The sequence below is a fragment of the Colletes latitarsis genome, chromosome 11 (genome assembly GCF_051014445.1).
Source record: "Colletes latitarsis isolate SP2378_abdomen chromosome 11, iyColLati1, whole genome shotgun sequence".
Taxonomy (NCBI): Eukaryota; Metazoa; Arthropoda; class Insecta; order Hymenoptera; family Colletidae; genus Colletes; species Colletes latitarsis.
The window spans coordinates 30105301-30129315 of NC_135144.1; the positions used below are offsets into that span (position 1 = coordinate 30105301).

Sequence of the window (24015 nt, forward strand, 5' to 3'; positions counted from 1 at the left end):
CAGAGTGAATAGTTTATGCATGGGATCACAAAACAAAAAGAGGCAATCGTATTATAACATAACCGATTCTTTTCATCTTTGCGCTAATTTCACGACAACGAAAAGAAAGAAAACAATGTAAGTGATGTCACGTTTAATTTACTATTTATCATCTTTCTTTAGGACGATTTATCATATTTCTATACTTTTCTCTAATTTTTTGTTCCTCGATATTAGATACATTGAGACACAGCGTATTTGTGTCAAAATATTGACACCTATAGAAGCCATTGTAACGTTACATTAATGATTAAGATAAATCGGTAATCGCAAAGAATAAAACGTTATAAGGCAATTGTATTCTGTTTATTATTTTAGACATTACATGATCGGAGAGTTTTCATTATATGTAAAATTGTGTAGTGCTCGGAAAGAGATTCGATGAAACCACGGTCTTAAGAAACGTCGCTGATTGGAGATTAGCGTTTAGGGTTCCACCAGTTCACGGCAGAGCCACAAGATGGCGTAATACGTGCGACGCTGCTTTTGACGTTCGCGTATGAGTTTTTTTTTTTGGTTCCTTCTACTTTGAAAACGGCAGGAAGCGAAAATTGTTTGTACGGTGCTTAGTGCTCGCTGGTTTGATTGAGGATGTGGTGGAAGGTGTTGAGTACGATAGGAGAGATTCAACAGGAAAGGATTTCGATTTCGAGCACATAGTACGCGAGACACACGAGGTCCCGCGATTGGCCAGTTTATGAGACGACGATGGCTCCGTGAGGAGAGAAGAACATGGCTGCGACGCAAGCCGAGAGCCAACAAAACGATGTGAAGCTGAACGAGTCCGTGAAATGCGCCCAGAAACGTTCGCAAGTCGGTGGGAATATTGCGAGTGTTAACACGAAGCAGCAGCTGGATCCAGAGCCGGGTGATAAAGTGCCCCGGGGCGCGGCCCAGCTGCTTAAATATGTGAATCGCGGCGGGGACACGGGTTTCGAGATGAGTCAATACCGCGAGGACATTGGTGGACACACTGCCGGTGAGGTAAAATCACCCAGAGAGGCTGGTCAGGCGCCTCAAGAATCTATCGGCAAGCAGGAGCCTATCGACGCGCCCGGGCATCCGAACCATCCCGGACATCCGAACCATCCCGGACATCCGTTCACGCCGAACGTTATACGCGATTACTCGGACGAATATACCAACAAATCGAACGAGTTTCCCTCTAAGTCGTTGACCGATTATCCGGGCAAACAAATACCAGAGTATGTGGGAAAGCATGGAGATTTCCAAGGGAAACAGTTGGATTATCATGGTAAACACATAATACATGAAAGTGAAAGAGTTCATCGTCCCGAAATGGAAGAGCATTATGCACCTTCCAAGATTGAATCGCGATTGGCATATGTAGGACCTACGTCAAGCAGTTTTCCGGGTCAGCCGAAGTTTCTATCAGGACAAAGTATATCCCAAGCTACCGGTCCGACACCAACGTTAAACCAGTTACTTCAGGCATCTACACCTGTGCATCGGTTTCATGGAAACTATCCTGGAATGGGACCTGAGCCTTATCAACAACCTTGGCCAAATCAACGACCACCGGTTGTTCCTTCGGTTTATCCCCAACCTGGTCAACGGCCTCCACAGACGGTAATTATATTAGAATTTTTGTTTGTACAATTTGTATAAAGTATGTTTAGATGAAAGGAAAATAAGTTAAACTTATAATTTGATTGTAAATTAATGTTATTGTTTACAATAGTCTGTGTACATTCTGTTTTATTATCAGATATAATGTTTATAGTTTTGTTCATTGTCTCATATTTGAAAATGTTGTGCTGTAAACAGGGATCACCAAGATTACACGCAGGGCCTGGAGGACCAAGTTCTCCAACTCCTATGCCATATCAACAATATACACGTTTTCCTACTCCTACAAGATCTCATGCACCATATAGTCACCATCAGGTATATTTGAATGATGTTTTTGTGCAAGTTTACAACATATAGTAATTGTTAACCAATTTTTTAGTACTGTGATAATTAATATTAATTTAATTGTTGTTCCTTTCAGCTAAACTCATATACTACGCAAACCAGCCACCCTTCCAGTCTATATACAGAACAGAGGGGATGGAATCAAGGTGGACCACCAAATCCACCACCACTTCCAACTAATCAAGCTAATCCTTCCAGTCAGTCACCCCAACGTGCTCTTTCTCAATCTCCAGCACCACCACCTTCGGCATCTCCACAACCACAATCAACCAGCCAATCGCAAGTAAGTTACACCTATAAGAAATATATTTCTTGTTTATTTCAATTTTTACTTTACAAACGAATATAGAAAATATAAAGACATTAATGTATAAATATATAATTATCGTTGTAATTAAAATCTTTAGGATACGATTCTTTTATTATTTTAGTAACAAATGTACATCCTTTTTGTATAAAAAATGTTTTTAAGGCATTATTATTTACTACAAAATTTATACAGATATTTGGATTTACAAAGAAACTTAGTTCTTATAGAAGTAAAAGAAAAATAATCAGTAGTTGCTTATCCTACATTTTCTACTTTTTATATGTTCTTTTTCATTGAAGTTAAAATTTACAATAACAAAGAATTTTTTTTGTGTATAGAGTTTTCACAATCTGCAGCAACGATCCACAACACCAAATACTCAAGGAATCGATTCGGGGGTGAGTGTTTTTGTTATGTCAACACTTAGATATTAACATACTATATCCTAGCAAACTCTATAAAAATTCTATAAATAGCATGCTTTTGAATCGCCAAAAATCGTGTCAAATACCTTTCTTTACGAATATTTGTATTATCAACGCGAGAAAAGTTAGGGTACTTGACAGTTCTTTTAAATTTCGCGTATCTCACTTTAATCTTAATTATAGAGCACATGCGCACAAATGCACGTGTGTACACGTGTTATTGTTATTTTATCTTTGTGTTCGACGATTGGCCTCGAATCGATTGGAAATAGAAAAAGTGACGAACGACGGAATCTTTTATCGGATGAAAAAGTTAGTTATTGCTAAGCAATTCTAATTTCACGTTGCATAAAGTGCCATTTGATCTTGGATACAGTGGACGGAAGGTACTTCAATACTTTCCTCGTGTAAAGAGCAAGCATGAGTGAGCGAAAGGGAGACCTCTCGAGTATGGCTTGCCTACGGAAGGAGGGGCAGGGTGTGGGAAGTGGGGATGGAGAGTAAGCGACTTGTAGAGTTCGATTAGGGCGCGAGTTGCGCGGCCGCTGGAGCCCCAGATATTAGCGACTTCCCCTTCTCTCTCGCTCTCTTGACGTGTATGCGTGTGTGTCCTCCCTCCCTGTTGGCTGTCTCCTTTCCAAACACATACATTTGCACACGTTTCGCACACATACACATCCCTCCCACGGTACATTCAATCTCTCGCTTCTTCCAACATAGATGGGCGGGTTAGTAAGAGGCCGGTGTGTAACATAGGTTACACGGGCGGGTACAGGAGCGAGGAAGAGCGAACGTGCGATTCGCTCGAATTGATGTGGTGGGGAGAAAACAGAGTATCCGAGGCAGTTCCCCCCACTATTTCTGACGTTTTATATCGTTCAGCTATATTCGGTTCGTTAGATCATGCAACTGTCACTCTGCGACATGCTATCGAACTTCTCGTATTCCCATGACGCGGTTCAAAAGTGTCAAATATAGTTTAAACATTCGATGAACAGTTTGTTTTAAACTACATTAAATGCAGCCTATTTATTCGTATATAATCAGCAACCTTTTAGGTACTCGTAAATCATTTATTTGTCATAAACGCAGGGATAAAAATCAATTCTTTTAACAGTCGAATCTTTTACGTAAGTTAACGCAATAGGAGTTGTCTGTCTAGCATAATATTTAATGTTTCCTTTTCCCATTTTCTTTTACATCACAGATGCGAGATAATTAATTTTACGTATGGATGAACTTTCGTTCAACGACTACACCTTTTATATAGCATGTCGTACAAATATGCTTTTGAAACTGGCAACGTTTTACAAAAGTTGAATGTACTCTAATTTAGAATGACTATTGTGTCATCGAATCCGTCTTATTGCGATAGCGATGTTACGGCATTAACAGATAAATATATTATTATATAATATCCCCAATATTGTCTTGAAGCAACGTAAATTCACTCGTATTTTATTATCTACGTAGTTCGCTGTATAACGCGCGCGTTTCTTTGCACTAATAAGGAAATATTTATACGATGACGTACTTTAATACTATACAGAGTAATAGGAGTCAAAGATGTTGAAATATTTACGAGATAAATATTGCAAAATTTAACTGTTATTTTTTAAAAATAGATTAATAACGCTTACACTTAAAAATTATTGAATACAATTCGTCGATTAATATGTTATACATTTCCATTTAATTCATCTTGTTAGAAAAGAAAAAAAGTTCACTTCCATAGTGTTTGGGCTTTAGAGCAGTTTTCTCTTTCGTGTACTCTCTCGGGGTTTTTGGAGCACACGGGTGCTTTTCGTCGAACTGCGGCGAAAACGACCGACGGTTACCGAACGCTTGCCGCGCCACGAAAGAACGCCCTCCAACGAGCAGCTAGACGCGAAATCTGTAAACCGAAGTCACGGAACACTCGATAAAAAGAATCACGTTTTTAGTTACTCCCGGCCACGTATACTTACGTAGACGATCAACGCTCCGAATTCTAACCTATTACTAGTCGTGAGTCTGACGATCGAACGTAACCGTTCAGGATTGAGAATATTGGAGGGTTGTTCCTTGCGATACGAAAGCGCTGTGGGGCTTATTGACACAACATGCGATGGTCGAACGAAGCACACGGTGAACCAGCAGCAGTTCTATAGCGCACTGACAAGATTATGCCCGCTTTCATATGGTTCTAAACCACCGACTCTCTCGACTGCACATGATCCGAGTACGATGTGTTATTGTTACACGAGATTCCCGTATAACATGTGAAAATCGTACGGAGAACATACGAATCGTTCATGGTGGGTTTTGTCGTAGTGCGCGGGGTAACGCCTCTCCTTCGATTCTCGCGTCGTGCAGAGAGTCCTTGTGTCCGACACCGTGTATACTATACGTTTCATGATACATCCGAGGAAGTCTCTAATCGTCTTCTGTACGGATGAATTGTCCACTGTCTGGTAGGTGTAATGATGTGCTCTTTCTTTCTCACTCTTCCCCTTCTCTTCGTGTTGTCCTCTCTCTCTCGCTCTCACTCACTCTCTTTCTCACACGCACACAAACATACATTCGCCCCTTCCCCCTCCTCTATCTTTATCCATTTATCTGCTATCTTTTGCCTATCCCTCCATCTTTCTTTATATCTCGGTACTCGCTCTCTCTCTCTCTCTCTCTCTCTCTTCCCCTTCTTCTGTCTTTTTCTCTCTCGTTCTTAATGTATCATTGTGACGACCTGTGCGAAGTGTTACGTGTATATATACGCAAATGCACATGCAAAAGAATGAATATCATTGAAACATGTGCCTGTGTATATGACGTGTTATGTTGCACCGTACGATTAGTATATCGAATACCGCGTGTAGTGTATATCCCCGATTTTCTCGTGGCCAAAATGTGACAGCAAATAAAGCATATTACGTACAGAGGATAAATTTGCGTGTCGTGAAAAGTGATGTCTTTCGTCGATCGTTTTTCATCAAGAATTCGTTTATTTGATTTTATCGATATACTAATATCGTCTGTGATCGTGTTAGTGAGTCGCGCGGTCGTGTAAATTGATTGAAAGACGATACAAGAAATAACGTATCGAACGATTGCTCAAGAGTGACTTCAGTGCACATAACCTTTTCCCGTTTACTGCCAGTCGCTTTTTATATATTTTACTTTAATATGTTATGCTGCACGTTAGTATAGATTTTATAAATTATTCCAAACGATTATTAAATTTCAATTAATATAATATAATAGATAATTATAATACACACAAGATATATGGTTCTATTTAAATCTTTTGTATTGTATTTTAATTCAACCTTGGCTTGTGTAACACAGTTCTCCATTGTTTATATTGCAGGAATTATCAGGGCAAAATAGTAATGATAGTTCAAATGGACCAGCTTGTCCAGGAACACCAAATTCACAGGGGATGAGACCAACCCCTTCGCCTACAGGATCCACAGGTTCTCGCTCGATGTCCCCTGCTGTTGGTTTGTCCATTTTCAGTTCTTATATTGTATTAGTTAGACTTTGTCAATACGTAGAATTGTACTGTAATTATAATGGCAATTAATCTTTTAACCCTGTAAATTGAGCTTTGTGTTTTTCTTTTTTTAGGCCAACAAAACGTTCAGATGCCTCCACGTCCGTCAAGTAGCCAGTCAGATGGTAGTGGACCAGCACGAATGAGTCATTCTCCTATGACAACACAAGGTAAATGAGAAATACTATAGATATATTTAATTTTATTATGAGAAAGAAAAAGTTCTGTTATTTTTTTATATAAAACATTTTTAATGGAAATGTTTGTGTATTTCAGGAGCATACCAGCAGCCATTGGGTCCTTCATCACATATGCATAGCTATAAAATGAATAACACTGGTCCTGGTGTTGTTCAACCAGGATCTGGTTCTACAAGCCTTGGTGGAATAAACCCAATGGGTGGTGGGATGGGATATGCAGCTGGTGGAACGGCTGCTGGTCACCCTGGGGGTTATCATACGCAAAGTACCTATCCGTCTCCACCATCACGTCCACATATGCAATTTCCACAAGGATATCCATCGCCAGCCAATTCACAACTACCACCTAATAATCAATATCAGGCTCCTAATAGACCCAACAACTTGGTGCAATATTCTTCGTATACAGTAAGCTTATGAAACAACTTTGAAGAATAGTGTGGAAGTTGTGAGTTGGTTCATTCAATAATTATATATTTTTTACTTTTAGCATAAAGTGGGATTTAATAGCGTATCACCGGGAATGCCACCTAGCCCGGGACCACCCCAAGTCTATGGAGGTAGTAATACAACAGGTATGGCACCACCAGGTACTCCCGGAGTGGCTGTGATTGGTAATATGGGACCTCCAGCAAGCTCTATGGGACCTCCACCACCATCACCTAATCATGTCAGCAGTCAGCCACCTCCAACAAGCTCGACTGTGCCGCATTTACATACTCCTGCAGCCACACCACCACTCAATCATGAAGGAAGTCCAATGCCCCCACCAAGTACTACTCCTAATTCACATCCTACTTCGACACCAACACCAACCAGTCACAGTTCTGCAGATCTTACTACTGAAACCTCTAACGATAGCGGAATAACTACTACTGCTTCAGGTATTTGTTTGTTTCAGCTGTATATACGTAGATACGTAGTTGTGTCCCCACTCATGTCCTTGTATACGTTTCGTATGCATGTACGTATTCTTATATGAAATGAAGTTTTCTTTTCATCAAGAAATATTTTTAGAAATTTTTAGTCTAATCAAAATATTCTTAATCTCGATCTGATCTTTCTTTCACCCTCTAATATATCTTATTTATACAATTCAACTTATATGAAAACCACCAGAACGAATTAGTCGCAGAAGTTGAGGATTTACTGTACTTTTCTTCTAGTACTTGATTCATCTACGTTAAAATATGTATTATTTCTCTAGGAACATCGGCTATTAATGTCACATCCACCTCGAGTGGTACTGTTACATCTGTAATAACAACTGGACCTGATGGAACATCTTTAGATGAAGGATCTCAACAATCTACGTTATCAAATGCATCAGCTGGTTAGTATATAGTTTTAAAAATACATTAAGTTTTTTTTGTATGTAAAGATACATAAATGTATGTCATTCTAGCTTCTGGAGAAGATCCAGCATTCACACCAAAGGTTCGGAAAGAAATGATAGGAGGTTATCACAGCCATCCAACTACGCCACAAAGTACAGTTCCATCTCCTGGTGCCGCGAGTATCAATTCAATACACGAAGAATATCCTGATATGAACAGTCCTGGTTGGCCACGTACTCCCGCTAGTCCTGTATGTATTTTGTTTTATCGTATGACTCTTAAAAGTTTGACATAACAGTTCACTACTTCGTATGTATATTTGTATCTTTTATACGCATGTTTAATGTTTCCACATGAAAATTCTATGAAAGATATACGATTCAGGGTTAATGTTTTTATACTGCAGCCTTTTCGATTTTTCAATATTTTATATATTTTACAGGTTTTTAACAGTCATGTGCCTCAAGACCCGTACAGATCTAAGGTTACTGTTTTTTCACTATAAGTATTTATTATACTGTTGCAAAAGATACCACTTACACTGAATGCTTCAGCTTTGTTTAATCCTGATAAATCTTAGTACCTGCTTAGCAATGTCATTTGTTTTTCGTTATAACATTTCCTTTTTCACAATGACATACTTTTACAAAAATAGTTATATACCATCCTTTTATTTGCCTGTCATGAAGTACTCTGTAATTTTTTTTTTTTTTTTTTTTTTTTTATTTATAATTGCTTATAATGTAGTCAACAAAAGGTTATTGAATAGCAAGTACAGTTTTTTATACACGTTTGTGTATAAAATACATTTGCTATTTATTAACTTTAATAAACAAAAATTAAAATTCAGGACACAATAATCTTATGAACATTTTATTTGTTAATTTTTTTTATTATCAAAAGAACCTACATATTACTTTGCTTCGCATAGCTGCATGATACATTCGGTATGTGTTTTATGTTCAACCATCATTTAAGATAGAATTCTCAGAAATAGCACTTACTGCATGAAAACTGTGGGTTATGGCAGCACTTAACATACTCAAATAAAAGTAATAACGGTTCCAAGTCTGTAACATACAATAATATGAAAGTATACGTGTAACATACGTTCTTAGAAATAGTACATGAAAATTTCAGAACAATCATCTTTAATACTTATTAAAGGGTAAGCTAATGGATGTCACAAATGATTATTGCAGAAATCCGACAGCTTGGCAAAGCTGTATGAAATGGACGACTCAATGGAACGAAGAACATGGCTGGACAAATTAGTTAGCTTTATGGAAGAACGAAGAACACCAATTACAAGCTGTCCTACCATCTCCAAGAACCCCCTCGACCTATTTCGGCTATACCTCTACGTGAAAGAGAGGGGGGGCTTCATGGAGGTATGCAAGGTGCAGTGTAGTTCCATCTAGCCCTCGGTGTCTACGTAGTTTTTTTATTGTCTCTATGTGTTCACATTTTTCTTTTCCAAATATTTGTATACACATCTAGATGCCAAATATTCACAACTCAGATGATTTTCATCCGAGTTTCTTTTTGGCATTTTAAAGTATCTACAGTCGTTGAAGTACTTGATACAACACAGAACACGCTTCTTTATGTTTGCGCTGAATTGTGCATGATCACATTGTATTTTCTTCCCTTTTGTTTCTATTTTTTCTTTTTTTTTTTGCTATTAGTGTTTCTTTTTTTCGTTTTCTTGTATACTATATGAAGTATGAGAAAAACAACAAAGAAGTCTTAACACGTCTTTTCTTGAAGTAGTCATTCAACGCGTATGGAAAACGCCCTGATCTACAAACCTTGGTGCTATATGGAATTATTCTAATAATCAGCGAAGATAAACTTTTAATATCGATATAATAACGGTAATTCGTTTCGATTGTACTCTTGTCTGTTCGTTTCGTTTTTCACACTTGCATGGTCAGGAGTCGAAGCATTTGGACGTAAAAAGAAAAGAGCTGGTTACTTTACCAAGCCGGTATTTCGTTTCTCTTAGATTAGTCGCCGTAATGATTTTGTTCCACGTGTTTTTTATTTTGCGTTTTCGAGATGCAGATTTTTGCTGTTTGGATTTTGTTCTGGAAAGCTTGGCACAAGGACTAACGAGGAAAAATGACGTTAATTCTCTATAGGTAACAAAGAACAAAACGTGGAAAGACATTGCTGGTTTACTTGGCATCGGCGCGAGCAGTAGTGCGGCATACACGCTGCGAAAACACTATACAAAGCATTTGTTGGCGTACGAATGTCACTTCGACCGTGGAGGTGTAGATCCTCAACCCATTATAAATCAAGTTGAAGCTGGTTCGAAAAAGAAAGGATCGAAGGGAACTGCCTCTGTACCCTCACCAGGTGGGCGTTACAAATATTTTCATAAGATATTTCAAACTCGTTTCAATCAAGAAATATAATCATCGTGTTTTCTGTTCTTTCAGGGTCTTCCAATTCACAAGATTCCTTCCCTGCAGCTGGATCGAGTAATGCTTCCATGGATGGTTATGGAAGTTACCAAAGTGGTTACACTGGCGGTACACCCGGAGGACCTTCTTCAGAGTATACACCTCCTCCTCCTAGACCTCCCAGCCAGAGTAGTGCTCCTTCTCCTCATCAAGGTAAAGAACGTATACGTTATTCTAATATGTTGATATGTATTGCTTTCATTTGATATTATGTACACACAATTCTTTTTTTAAATGGTTTCGATTTAACACGGTTTCAAAAATTAATTATTTAAAAAATGTTTATTATACATATATATTCGTCGTATATAAATATATGTTCTTACGTAGGATATTTGTGACCCCAATAATTAAATCTTGAAGTTATTATCGAACGAACTCCAAAAGTCTTTTTCGTTAATATTTTATGTACTCTTGACCTCTCGACGTTACATCGAAAATCGTCGTATCTTTTTTTAAAAGGGTAATGTGATAAATCGGTTACGCAGTTCAGGTCATGACTGTTTTGAAATATGAATTTGATTTTATTTGGTACAGTTAAATACATACATTTATTAAATACTTATTCATATAACTTTACATATAAACTTTTTTACACATTTTTTGGGGGGGAGCTTTCCCTTTATAAATAGTTTTGTTTCCTTTTTACATAATGTATTCTTGAACATATTTTCCATGTAAAAAGAGAATTGAGTGTATTTGGTTGGTGTATGTAATGTTGAAAATAGTCAATGTGAAATCCACCAACCTAATAGCTGTATGTACAATCTTGTGAAAGGAATTGCGGTTGAGAGAATGATGTTCTGGCAGGTGGTTCGAATCAGGGCGGGCAGAATAGTGCGAAACCGTTCGACAACGGCGTGGGACGTCTTCCTCGCAAGTCGAACGCAACGCCCTATCCTGGTCCACTACGAACCCCAGGTACTTCTCTCTTCCATGTCTCCTTTCACGACTCACGATGTAATACATTTTTCCTCTCCGTCAATGTTCCTTGTGTCAATATTTACTTGTTATAATTTTCTTCTCATTATTTGTGACGTTGTTACAATCAAAGAAAGTTCTTGACGACGTACTTTTAAAATAAATTTGCTTGCGTTTCAGGTATACAACAAGGCAGTTATCAGAACACGGGCCCCTACCAAAACTATTCTCAGGATCAATATATTCGATCTCAGGGAAACACATTGTCTCAACAAGGAGAGTTCAATCAACCCTATTCACAGAGGTCGCATTATTCATCTTACGTACCGGATGTTGATAGGTGAGAAATAAAAGTTATGCAGAAGGATTTTGTGTGAAAGGGACGGAACTTGACTATAAGTACTATACAGAGTGTATCCTGGAGGAAACATGCCGCCAAACAACGCCAGCGGACAAGATATATACAATCGATATAGTAGTAGTCAACAACCTGCAAACTATCCAGCAGGAACACCACCAAATGCAAGAAGTAACAGCTATCCATCTGCGCCGCAAGCTCATCCAGCTACTGTACCGCAACAAACTGCTACCAGTCAACCCTCTTCGCCTTCCCAGCCTTCTGCTGCTTCATCCTATTCTTGCCCTCAGGAATACTACCGACCGGAACAGGTGACGTACATCTTGATCTCTTATCTCTTATGTTTTCATTTCTCAAAAACTATCATTCTCGTGTAAAATATAAAATATTGCAAAAAGTTCTCCCGAGATGAAAATTAGTATAAATTATAAAAAAAAAATATATAATTATACAGGAAACCTAAAATAATTTTAGTTACAGTATTTTTCGTAGATATTTATAGTCATTATTATTAAAAGGTATGTATTCCACATAATGTATTTCTTTATACCTAACAACCTTCGTAAAAATATTTATTTATATCACTTAAATTCCTTGTGAGACATTCAATTGTTCTTGTTTAAACGTGACACACTGTATACAAAGAAAGAAATCCGTAATTCGTATAGTGAACAGCAAATTGATTCGCAATATTATTGAATCACAATATAATCCATATTAAAGGGTGGTGGGTATGGAGCTCCTGCAGGAACTCAAATATACTCAGGTGGTGCGAGTGCAAACAAAAATATGCCACCACCGCCACCAGGTCCAAATCCGCCAAGGCGTCACCCTGATTTTGCCAAAGACCAACAGTATCCTCAATATAATCAGCAGCGACCAGCGTATCCAGGTAAATCAATTGTTCCATTGACATTAGATTTACAAACATTGACCGCACATATTTTTATCGAAATGTTCTGTATATGTAGCGTTAGTAACTAAATGTATTTTCCGTTTTCAAAATTTTGTATGAGCGTTTTATTAAACGGCATGTGGTAATGTTATGATTACAGGATGGCCAAATACAACCAACCAGTACAATAGTAGTAGCGGGAACAATAGAGTTCAGTATCCAACTCAGCCACCGCAGTCGCAAACGCCGCAACAGCAGCAACAATCGCAACAGCAAACACCACCAGTTGGTCCTGTTCCTGCTACGCCTTCGACAGGAGGAATTGCTAGTAGTCAACAGTGGGGTAGTCAACAACCAAATAGAACCACACCTCAGCCAACTTTGAACACTATAGCGCATGCTCCTCCACCGTGGGATCATCGTTATACGAATCAACCGTCCCCTCTTTATTCTGCACCTGGAAATCATCAGGTACTTAATTTGATTAATCAGTACAGTAATGCATGGTTAACTTTAACTAAAATCTAATAAGCGAAAGAATACATTTATTTACAAAAGACATTGGTATATTAGAATACATCTTTTTCCTTAAATAACATTATTTCATTTCTTTGAGGATACATGACACCACTTTGCAGATACGGAAATGTCGAAATCGTACTCCTAAATGTAATACATACTGAACAAAAAATAATGAAAATAGATGGAATCGTATTTAACATGCCTAGTCTCTATGATATTCTTATAGAGTCATACCCTGACTTGCGTAGTTTCGCACTTATGTTGTTTTTAGTAGTGACACAATAGACGTTAATTCAAATAATCAAATAAATACAACTACACGGTAAACTTTACTTCCCTAGTCAAATAATAAAAAACCTATCTGTCTGTCTGTATGACTGTACTTCGTGTTGAAGTGAAGGGTAATACACGGATGTTATTTGCAGAATCAGCTTGGGATAAATCCTATGATCAGTCAACAGCCTACGTCAAAGAGAGAAATGACATTCCCTCCCGATAGTGTAGAAGCAGTAACTCCACTTCTTTACAAACGACGAAAACTAACGCGAATCGACGTAGCACCGGTAGAAGCTTGGCGCATTATGATGACATTACGATCAGGCCTATTAGCTGAAAGTTGTTGGGGTCTCGACGTACTGAATATTTTATTATTTGATGATTCATCTGTGAGTTTTATATTCTTTGTTCTTACTTTGCAAGAATTAGAGCCGCTCATTTGCCAAATTGATTAACTTCACAAAAGGAAAAGTAAAGAAATTGACAAAATACAATATATTCTTTCTTAAGGTTCCCTTTAAAATTTATATTTCTTTTTATCAATTTATAGTGTTAAGAATAATTATTAAGAAAAAGTAGAGTTAATCACTTTGGCTTGTAAATGGCTCAATTAATGAACGTAAACACTAACTAGTAAAAACAAATTTACAGGTAAGTTATTTCGGGTTAATGCATTTTCCTGGGCTATTGGATGTTCTGGTGGAGCATTTCTCTCGTTCCTTGTCCGACATGTTCGAATCACCGTTAGTGAACGAAGACGATCGCAACTGGAATCAATCTGCAGATGGACCCGAAGTTGATCTTGGCGCCGTTACACGTCCCATTGACCCCGAGGATCGAACCAAACTGCTTTCAACGTCGAATTACACATTTTTATCGAGAAGGGGTCGTCCAGTAAAAATCGTTCCAAGAGACGAGGATTTGTTTGTCTTAGACACTCGGAGGACTTGGGATCATCAAGATTGCGAACCGGAAACCGAGCCTTGGCAAGTTGATATTAACACCACCAAGTACATAGTGACCTGCTTTCAATCTGAAATAGGATCATCAGCACCGTTTGCGCGTCTACTTAGAGACGAGAAACCGCCCTTGCTTCAGAAAGAGGTAGAATGCACGGATTCAAAGGACGAAACCAAAGCAGATGCCGGTATGCTTGAAACGCCGGAGTTTTCACAGAAGACCATCGAGCCTGATGAAAAGCCGAAAGAGATCAGCGAAAAGAAACAACTGGATAAGAAAAAGAAAACTAAGACCTTGAGCGACGTTCTATCGAGGATCAAGAAAGAACCGGTGGAAATGAACGATCTTACGAGAGAGTTATTCGAGAAGAAGAACGACGGATTCAAGAAAGAGTGCGAAACCGAGGCGAAGGTGAACAACAACATGGGCGAGCACTTCGTTGACATACAAAAGCCCGACGAGGAACTCGTTCCGACGCAGAATGGATTAAACGATACCACGAACAACGTCGAGCTCGATAAAACCGTGATCAAAGTGGAGAGCGAGGAGCAAGAATCGATGACGAAAGACGATGATAATAAGGAGGGACCAAGATTAAAAATAAGAGATCCAGCGGGAACGTTAAAGAGGAGACGAATAAGCGATTACGAAGACGAGAGTTATTCGAGGGATGAGGCAAGTTTGTACCTCGTCACTGAAACCCAAGACAGCCTGGCACGACGTTGCGTTTGCCTGTCCACGATTCTAAGAAATCTCACGTTCATACCGGGCAACGAGGCCGAGTTCGCAAAGAACGTAACGTACTTGAGCCTTCTCGGAAAGCTGTTATTGCTGCATCACGAGCATCCGGTTAAGACGCAAAAGACGCGTAACTACGATCGGGAGGAGGACGCGGATTTCGCAGACTCCTGCAGCAGCTTGCAAGGTGAGAGTGAATGGTGGTGGGATTTCTTGCATCACATCAGAGAAAACGTGCTGGTAATGGCGGCGAACATAGCTGGTCACATGGATCTAAGTCAACATCCAGAGGAGATATCACGACCGGTTCTGGATGGATTGTTGCATTGGGCGGTGTGTCCCGCTGCTCACGGTCAAGATCCTTTCCCCACGGTCGGCCCGAATTCGTCTCTGTCGCCGCAGAGATTAGCGCTGGAGGCCCTGTGTAAGCTTTGCGTCACGGAGTGCAACGTGGACCTGGTTGTCGCTACACCGCCGTACTCGCGACTCCAGAGACTCTGCTCCGTATTGACCAGGCTACTTTGTCGAAGCGAGGAGCAGGTGCTGCGCGAATTCGGTGTTAATTTGCTTCACTTCTTGTCCGCGGCCGACAGCGGTGTGGCGCGCACGATTGCCCTACAGACACCATGCGTCGCGTTGTTAGTGGCGTTCATCGAGCAAGCAGAATCGAGCGCACTAGGAGTCGCGAATCAGCACGGATTGGCCGCCTTACGCGATAATCCCGAGTCGATGGGTACCAGCTTGGACATGCTACGACGTGCGGCTGGCACCCTGTTGAACCTCGCCAGGCATCCGGACAACAGAACTTTACTATTGCAACACGAATCCCGGCTACTCGCCCTGGTGATGAGTCAAATTCTGGATCAGCAGGTGGCCGCGATCGTTGCTCGTGTGTTGTTCCAGTGTTCCAGGGGCGCGTAACTTTGTTAAGACGGTATTCTCATTTTTCTTTTGGGCCCGCGGGTGTGTTTATCCGTGTTTGTTTAGCCTCCCTTGTGTAAAATGATGACCTTTTTCCCAAGGTGTTGAAAAGACAGCTATAATTATAGTGGCTGCTAATTCTTTAGAGAATACGAAAGAGAGAAGGGGCGCGAGAGAGAGAGAGAGAGAGAGAGAGAGAGAGAGATACAGTGTTCCCAGGCGGGTGCTACCATCGGTCAGGGTGTGATTCTACGTGTAAAAATAAGCCCGAAAAAAAGGAGTAACATTTTTCCATTTGAAGCTTCGTTTGCGAGAAAATCCAAGATTGAACATTTTTTTCAATACGCATGCGTATTTCCCCCAGATTTAGGAATGTATATATTAATAAATAAGATGTCGCGTCAATGTGTAGATAATACGTTTATTATTAGTTACGTTACATTAAATGAATTGTACAAAGTATCGACCTTGCTGACGTGTACATAACCACGCTCTTCTCATCAGTGAATCATGGACTGATGCCACAACGTTTCGTTGCTTTATCGGATCGGAAACATTTATTATTCTTTTGTTTAACCGTGAAAGATTCTCACTGGTTTGGTTTCAAAATACTACTATTTCTTCAACATGTCTAGTGGATCAAGATCATGCTGGTAAATTTATATATATGCAATCAACATTGATGTCATTCATTTAGTAATAATCGTACGTTTTGCGAAAAAATCTTAATTTTCGTATGATAAACAAAGGTGCATCCTACGATGTACGAGTCGACTATCCCTGCTTAGACATTAACTTTTCATTTCGTTTGAGTGTCTTTCTTGGATCGTGCGTGGATCTTCGGATAACCACCGGTGAACGTTTCGTCTATTGATAGCAAAATCTGGAGTAAATGTCGATTCATCCGTCCATAAAATGTATGATGTAAACTGTTTGATCGTTATCATACTGTTAAAGCAACTAGTTGCAAAAGCTTAAACGTCTGAAATTATCAGGTTTTTCGAGTTCCTCTGCACCGAGTATCTAGTAGAGATGCATTTTGTTTTTATGTTACAAGCGGGAATTATATTTATTTTGGATTGTTAACAACAGTGTTAAAAACTGCTGTACCTAAATTTACAGATCTTTTACGACTACCAGATTTATGATAATCATAAAATGAATCGTACTCGATTAATCTCTGTTTTGTTGTCTGTAATACTCAGCTGCTGCTGTTGCGCTCTAGTTACAAGCCCCTAACGCTTTCACCTTGTCAACGATATTCACGATTGTTGTAGCGAGACATTGTTACAATCGAGACCGATACAAACAGACTAAAAGTAATCATATGGCGGAGGCGGAGTGTAAACATTACAGAAAGCAATGAATATGGAAGTGTTAGCGAAAAAAGAATGTTTTTAACAGGCACTTCATCGGAGAGCTAGTATTAGTGTGTGCATACTTGGAAGAATTTTCAAACTTGATTTTCTTGTAAACGGAGCTTCAAACGGAAAATATTATTACTTCTTTTTTTTCGACTTATTTTTACACTTGAAATCACCTGCCGTCCAATGTATCGCTCGTCCGGGAACACCCTGTAGAGAGGGAGAGAGAGAGAAAGAAAGTGCGCGCGACAGAAACGTAGAAAGGTATAGAAAGCGTACGAGTGAAAAGGAAAGAAAGAGAGAGTGATAGAAAGGGAGGGAATAATACACATAGAGCAGCGAGAAAATAATGGAAATGCGGGATGGTTATAAAATGTGTAAAAGGAACAAAGTGTCGATATATAAACGCCATGACAGCGTGTGGTTGTAGTTTTATATCGAGTAAACTCGAAGTAAGAAAGTTAATTATTGGTGTTAGCAGCGAGTTAAGGTATACTTCGACGCGACTAACATGATACGTCGGATATACCTTTCCCCCCTTCGTGAATTGGAATAATATCGATAGTGTAAGATATTTACATAGTTAATGAAAAGAAAAGGAAGTGGAACTGACGCAAATAGAATGGTCAAGACGACGAATGAAATAATCGTGATGGAGATACCGAGGGGTGGAGTAGCGATAGAGGGAGAGGGAAAAGGAGAAAACACGAAGATGTCGAGAAAAGATGAGAGGATGAGAAAGGGAAAAGAAACAAACGATTATTAGCAGCATAATAATATACAGGGTGTCCCATTTTAATCTCCCCAGGCAAATATCTCGAAAGGTAGTGAAGATACGAAGAAATGGTACGGACAAAAGTTGTACAATATCAAGGGGGGCAAATCCAAGCGTCGTTTGTTTGACCTTAAGATGTCCTTGACCATGCTTATGGAGGTTAGTGTCAGATTTTCAAATTGAAACCTATATTTTTCATAGGACTAGGATTTTATGGTTACAATTGCTTCTAAGCAACGCTTTGTATTTACATTCAGCAATCCAAGGTTAAAAATGTTTACACCGTCTAATAGTAAAATTCAACGAAAAACTAAATGGAAAGATTTTCACTATTGTGAATCTAGCAATATGTTAATATTATAGCAACAAATATAGTGTAATGTGCGTTTTAAATTTGTCTTAACATCTCACCACAATATAATAAGACGAAAAATATGTGTTCTTATTTGAAAAACCCAAGGTGACCTTAATTTCTCTATGAAAACATACTGGTTTCAGAATTTTTATTATTGTCATCTGTTGTACACTCGATACCAATAAATTTTTGTCCAAACTTATTCTTTTTTGTCAGAGGCCCCCTTGAAAGAGATGGCAATTTATTTTGAAGACTTCTATCTACGTTAAAAGACCATCGATCTTGACGAGACACTGGACTAAAAATCGGCTTCATACGAAAAGAGTATATAGGCAGATCACGAAGACTTCCAATTTGTCTAAGGCTTATGCGAAGATTTTCTGCAGCAACTCTTAATTTACAAAATTAAGTACAAAAGAACTTTGTAAGACAACCATGATGTACAAAGTCTAGCCATGTATCTTCGCTGTATACATTGGATAATGTTAATGGCGTAGGTACATCAAGTTTTTAAAAGTTCATATCTCGGGAATGGCTCATGCAAAAGATACATATCTGTAGTACTTTGAAAGCGTATAATGCAAGTTATAAGAATATATAGAGGTTTCAATTTGAAATATTAACATTGACCTTCAAGGACATGTTCAAGAATATCGTAAGGTCAAATAATGGCATCTGAAACTGTCCCCCTCGATATCGTATAACTTTCGTTTGAAACATTTTTTCGTATCTTTACTACAGTATCCTTGCTATAAATGAGCGAAAGCACATCGCGTTAAGTGTGAGAATGTTGTCCTCGCTACTAGGAGAATCAGCCTCAGAATCAGTGAAGCGATTAAGGGCGTACACCATCCAAATGACTTATAAAAAGCAACAGATGAACCTTAAATTTGTTTTCTGAGGTAACTATTAAGTAGCATAACGAGATTTTTTTCGCTCATAAAGCAATAATAAAATGACGGAGTTAAATAATGTTTTCTACAGACACGTTTGATAGAACTTTATTAGCTGGCACCAAATAGGTCTCGGAAAGTATTCGTTACTTTGTTATACGTGTATTTTTTGTTGGCCTTTCTATTACGTTTATTTCGGTGCAACTGCTTCGTCGATCCAATAATCGAACCTCGACAGATTGCCAGTAACAAACAGAAATCGATTAAGTTGATAAACATGTGTGAAAATAAGAGCGTACGTATCACATTCTCATGATCAAATCGTGCAACGCGATAAGTCTCAATGTGCAAGAAGCATATAAAACGATTTTGAAGGGTCTCGGAAACCCATCGTTTGTCGCGAGACCTGCTTCGAGATGTGTCTCATCGTTCAAGAGGCCCCTTAACGCATATTTCACGCGGGAGCACTGTATCTTTCGAGATATTTACCCTGGGAGATTAAAGTGGGACACCCTGTATAAAGAATACCGAGAGATGACGAATGAGACAAAACTATACAAAAAAAAATCTGTTTGACGAACCTTAAAATCGTGCGATGCGAAACGATAATATCGGAGTGATGATTACAGTGTTCCCACGTTAAATGTACGTTACTTGGAACCGAAGAGGCACATTTATCGAAAGGGGGCAACGTTCTTTGCGTTTTGCCACCTGGTCGAACGTACAGAGAGATAGAAAGCGAAGGACGAAGAGAAACTGAGAGTCGAGCTCGTTCTATTCGAATATTCGTGTGAGGCAATAGCGAGGAAAAAGCAAAGCTTTACTTTCCAGTTTTTTTTTAACATATTCGAGACATTTTCCTGATTAAAATGAGTTAAAAAACGACTTACTAAAGTTGTTTCGTACCATGAACCTCGTTTCTAATTTACGATAGATATAAATAAAAACAAGAACACTTTTGGCTTTATCATTAACAGTTACGCTGTCAGAATATATACATTTAAATATTATCTAAATTCTGCCGTGTACGGTCTCATTTTAATCATGGAAATTGTCACGAATACATTATAAAATTTTTATTCAAACAAAAGCGAAAAATAGAATAGTTTTGTTTTTTTTTTCTTAGTATTGTTTCGCATGAATATTCAATACCGGATCGTATCAGACTATTCGGCGTCCGACATCATAATGTCACATTAATCGCTTCACTGATTCCATAGTTGATTTCCCTAGTAGCGGGGATATAATTTTCACATTTAACATAATGTGCTTTCGCACATTTATAGTGGGAATACTGTAGCGGGGATAAAATTTTCACATTTAACGTGATGTGCTTTCGCACATTTATAGTGGGAATACTGTATGTATATAAATATTAACGATATAATATAATGCAAATTTTTATATTTGCATGTTTTGTGCTGTAATTAGCGAGTAATTAAGATATTTTGTAGATAACACACATACACGGTACACACACACACACACGCACACACATACACACACTTCCATTGAATCTTATTCGAACTGCGCCGCGCCGCGCGTGAGAAGTAACAAAACGAGGGGGAAAAAAAAAGATACGAAAGGAATAAAAAATTCATAATGCGGCGCGAACGCCCCACGGTGGTTTACCTTGCGATAAAAAAACAAAATATAAGAGAACAAAGGCGTAGTCAGAATTTTGTCTAGGAAGGGGCAAATGTGCTAGACTAAAACTTGATTACTAATTACTTATTTTTTAATATAATATACAATATTTATACAATAATCGACATTGTATTAAACGCTTGTGATTCTCATTATTTTTCGATGCTACAATCGCATTGCACCTTTCGGTTGTTTGTTTTCAAAGACAATTGAATGTAAAAGTTATTTATTCGTATGTAATTAGGAAGGGGGTATGTGCCCCGTTTGTCCCAACCTGACTACGCTCTTGTAATAGAAAAGCAGCAGGCCACCGAAAGTCTCGACTTTAGAAGCACAGGCAGAAACTAGAACTGAAGAAAGACATTATTAGAAAAGAAGGAGAGATCGATGATCACGAGCGAACGAGAGATGAAAGAGAGTCGAAGCATGAAAGAACGAACGAAAGCATAAAGAACGGTGGAAGAAAACAAAACCGAAGTTGAGAAGAGAACAATTGAAAAATAGCGTGATCCTTCTGCCGGAGAGAATGTGTATGTTCCGAATGGCGTGTGAATGGAGAAAGGGTATGTATATACGCGAATGATTATTTCAAGGGCGAGTAAGAAAATGAGAGAAGAAAAAGGCAAAGACGAATATAGAAAGTTCACACGTTAACGCGTTCACGCCGGGAATGTATCGCTGGTGGTACACATGAACGACCGTCCCAACGGGTCTCATGCGCCACTGGTGGTACATACACGATCGTTCTATCGGGCGGTTTGTACCACTGGTGATACAAACGGATCTGATCTAAATTTATCTGTCTTTTTGTTAATAAAATTAGGAAAAAGTTTGTAAATGGACCGAATCTAGGCAATTGCTCGATTTTGAATAGTTACCATCTAAATATATATTCATATATATTAATACTATTCGTACCAATTAAAAAATTTATTACTGTAATCGACAGATTTATTTAATTCATTGCATTAAAGAAAATTATTTATTTTATAAGAAAAGGCGGTTAATTTTTATAAAAAAAAAAAAAAAAGAAAAAGAAAAGAAAACGCAAAACGTCGTAGCGTTGTTTGACTTTTTCTTTTGCGGCTACAGTCAGCACCCATTTGTTGAGATAATTTTTGATAACATTCTCTACATCGTTTGCGTACGTTTCTCGCCGAGCCTAATATGTTTCTATAAAATGATTGTTTTTTTTTTGTTTGTTTTTTTATATTAACAAAATAAATACACTGGTCGGATAAACGACATCATGCGATCGAATTCAAATCAGCGACGCCCGATGGAAGAAAGTACAAATAAAATAGAGCTGCGCCACGGTAAGGCATAAGAATTACGGCCCCGTTGTGAACGCGTTAAACGCCGAGCCAGTTTTGTTTCGCTTTCCATTTAGGCGGCGTGTAAATATAGAAAAATGCGTCTGTTTTCGAACAAAAATTAACGAGCAGAAAATTACATTTTTGTTTAAAATGTTTCAATAAAGTCCATTGAAAAAAAGTCTAAACACATTGTTTTGGAATTTATATAAATTGCTATAAGGTATTATTTTAAAAATTTGACACTGTTGGTCCCCAGGTACCGACGCCGCCTAAACGGAAAGTTTAGTGCCGATCCCCAGGGACCGGCATGGCGTTCACCGTGTTAAAAAAGATACAGGCAAAGGACAAACTTACAGATTCGCCTCGTCAAGTATGAATGCAGAACGAGAGAGAGGGAGTGGGTGAGAGAGTGAGAAAGAGAGGAAGGAAAAAGGGAAGCGAATACGAGGACAAAACAGAAAGGAACACATGCAGTTTTATGCGCGTGTGGCGACCTGTCCGCGTGCGTAAAAATTTTGCGTGTGTATTAAACAGAGGTAAATGAAGGAACGAATGCCTCGGTTGCGTGCACGAAGGATGGGGGTCTGGTAGAAAAAGGGGTGGGGAATAGTGTCTGTGAAATAAACAAACCGCTAATATACACATTATACGAGCTTACGAGAAAGAGTGATTGAGAGACGAAAAACGTAAGCGACAGTAAAAGAAGGAGGAAAGTTTGAACAGCGAGTGTGGTCACGCTTAAGGTAAAAAGTTTATCTAAAATATTTCACGTATTTTGTTTGGTAGATATTTGTTTTTATTTTTTATTTCTGATTTCGTTTTTTGCTATTCTCCGAGTACAGGAGATTTCTAAAATAGAAAAATGTTTAATTGCAGACTTTGTTTTTTCGGAATAAACGTAACCGAATGCCGTTGCGATCAAATTTGAACACGTAGCATAAAAGTACGTAATAAGAGGGGGGTCGACGAGTAGTAACGTTAGCGATAATAACGGTTCAGAAGAACGGAATGAAAGAAAGTAAACAAAATAGAGAATGTTTTTCGGTGATGTAAGAAATGAAATATAAGCGACGGGTAAAAAAACATGGAATTTTTAAATCTTAAGCTCTCGATCGTGCCATTAAACGATTCTAATGGGATGTATTTATAATCTCAAGACTTTATGCTTTTTAAAGCGCATATGTATCGTAAAAAGAAACTAACAAGTACTATCCCCCCGCCCCCATTGTCAGCTTTTGCACATATTTCGACGTTTCTTACATATACATTTACCTAATGTAACGAAAAGGAAAGAAAAACAGAAAACCACCCTCATTTTTAACGTCAGTTGAATCGACGACATTTGCATTCACACACCTTCCATGTCGGTACTTCCTTTTTCATTTCATAGAAACAAAATAAAACAAATGAACGGTGTTTCAGTTCCCACGAGGGTAGCGTATGTATAAAAAGAAAAAAGAAAAAAAAACGATCAGATTCGACTTTGTTCGAGGATAATTTGGTGAAGAGGATGAAGGAAAATGAAAAAAAAAAAAAACAAAGGATGAGGTAAATAAGTTAAACAGAACACTTTCCCTGATCCCAGCTTCTCCCTGACCCCAAAGTATCCTACTCTATAGATATCTAAATACGTGTAGTTCTTAAATTATTTACTTTAGTTCGAGTGGAGATGCCTGTAAGTGTAATTTACTAAGACTTTTTGTAAATAAATTATGAAATAAACTAGACGTACTTTATCCAAATGACTATATAATATGCAGATATATGTCTAACTCTCTGAAAACAAATCTTGATAATAGCGATTTAAGGGAAGAAACAACTA

At 38.4% G+C, this 24015-nt stretch overlaps 1 protein-coding gene across 5 annotated transcripts; it reads left to right on the forward strand.

The window, feature by feature from the left end:
- The first annotated feature begins 18 nt into the window (after positions 1-18).
- On the forward strand, positions 19-23929 carry Osa (trithorax group protein osa). Of its 5 annotated transcripts, XR_013080720.1 has the most exons (23): positions 19-117; positions 217-1629; positions 1828-1947; positions 2054-2260; positions 2626-2685; positions 6059-6191; positions 6319-6414; positions 6521-6852; positions 6935-7328; positions 7652-7777; positions 7850-8031; positions 8224-8265; positions 8984-9181; positions 9926-10145; positions 10229-10405; positions 11063-11173; positions 11354-11513; positions 11584-11842; positions 12255-12423; positions 12587-12897; positions 13374-13613; positions 13876-18141; positions 18554-23929. XR_013080720.1 is itself a non-coding variant. In XM_076778059.1 (22 exons), exons 2-22 carry the CDS (start codon positions 772-774, stop codon positions 15841-15843), a joined length of 6363 nt encoding a protein of 2120 aa, XP_076634174.1. In that variant the 5' UTR covers positions 19-117; positions 217-771; the 3' UTR covers positions 15844-23929. The 5 variants fall into 5 exon arrangements, 4 of the variants coding, with proteins under 4 accessions (XP_076634174.1, XP_076634175.1, XP_076634177.1 ...); XM_076778059.1 differs by having other exon boundaries at positions 13876-23929; XM_076778060.1 differs by having other exon boundaries at positions 8984-9172; positions 13876-23929.
- Positions 23930-24015: the final 86 nt, after the last annotated feature.

What these genes read in the sequence shown, in the direction of transcription:
- Osa (XM_076778059.1), top strand. Translation starts at nt 772, where the DNA reads ATGGCTGCGACGCAAGCCGAGAGCCAACAAAACGATGTGAAGCTGAAC. An exon ending in TGCTCCTTCTCCTCATCAAG is followed by an intron (nt 10,406 to 11,062) that starts GTAAAGAACGTA and finishes ATGTTCTGGCAG; the next exon opens with GTGGTTCGAATCAGGGCGGG. An exon ending in CTGCACCTGGAAATCATCAG is followed by an intron (nt 12,898 to 13,373) that starts GTACTTAATTTG and finishes TGTTATTTGCAG; the next exon opens with AATCAGCTTGGGATAAATCC.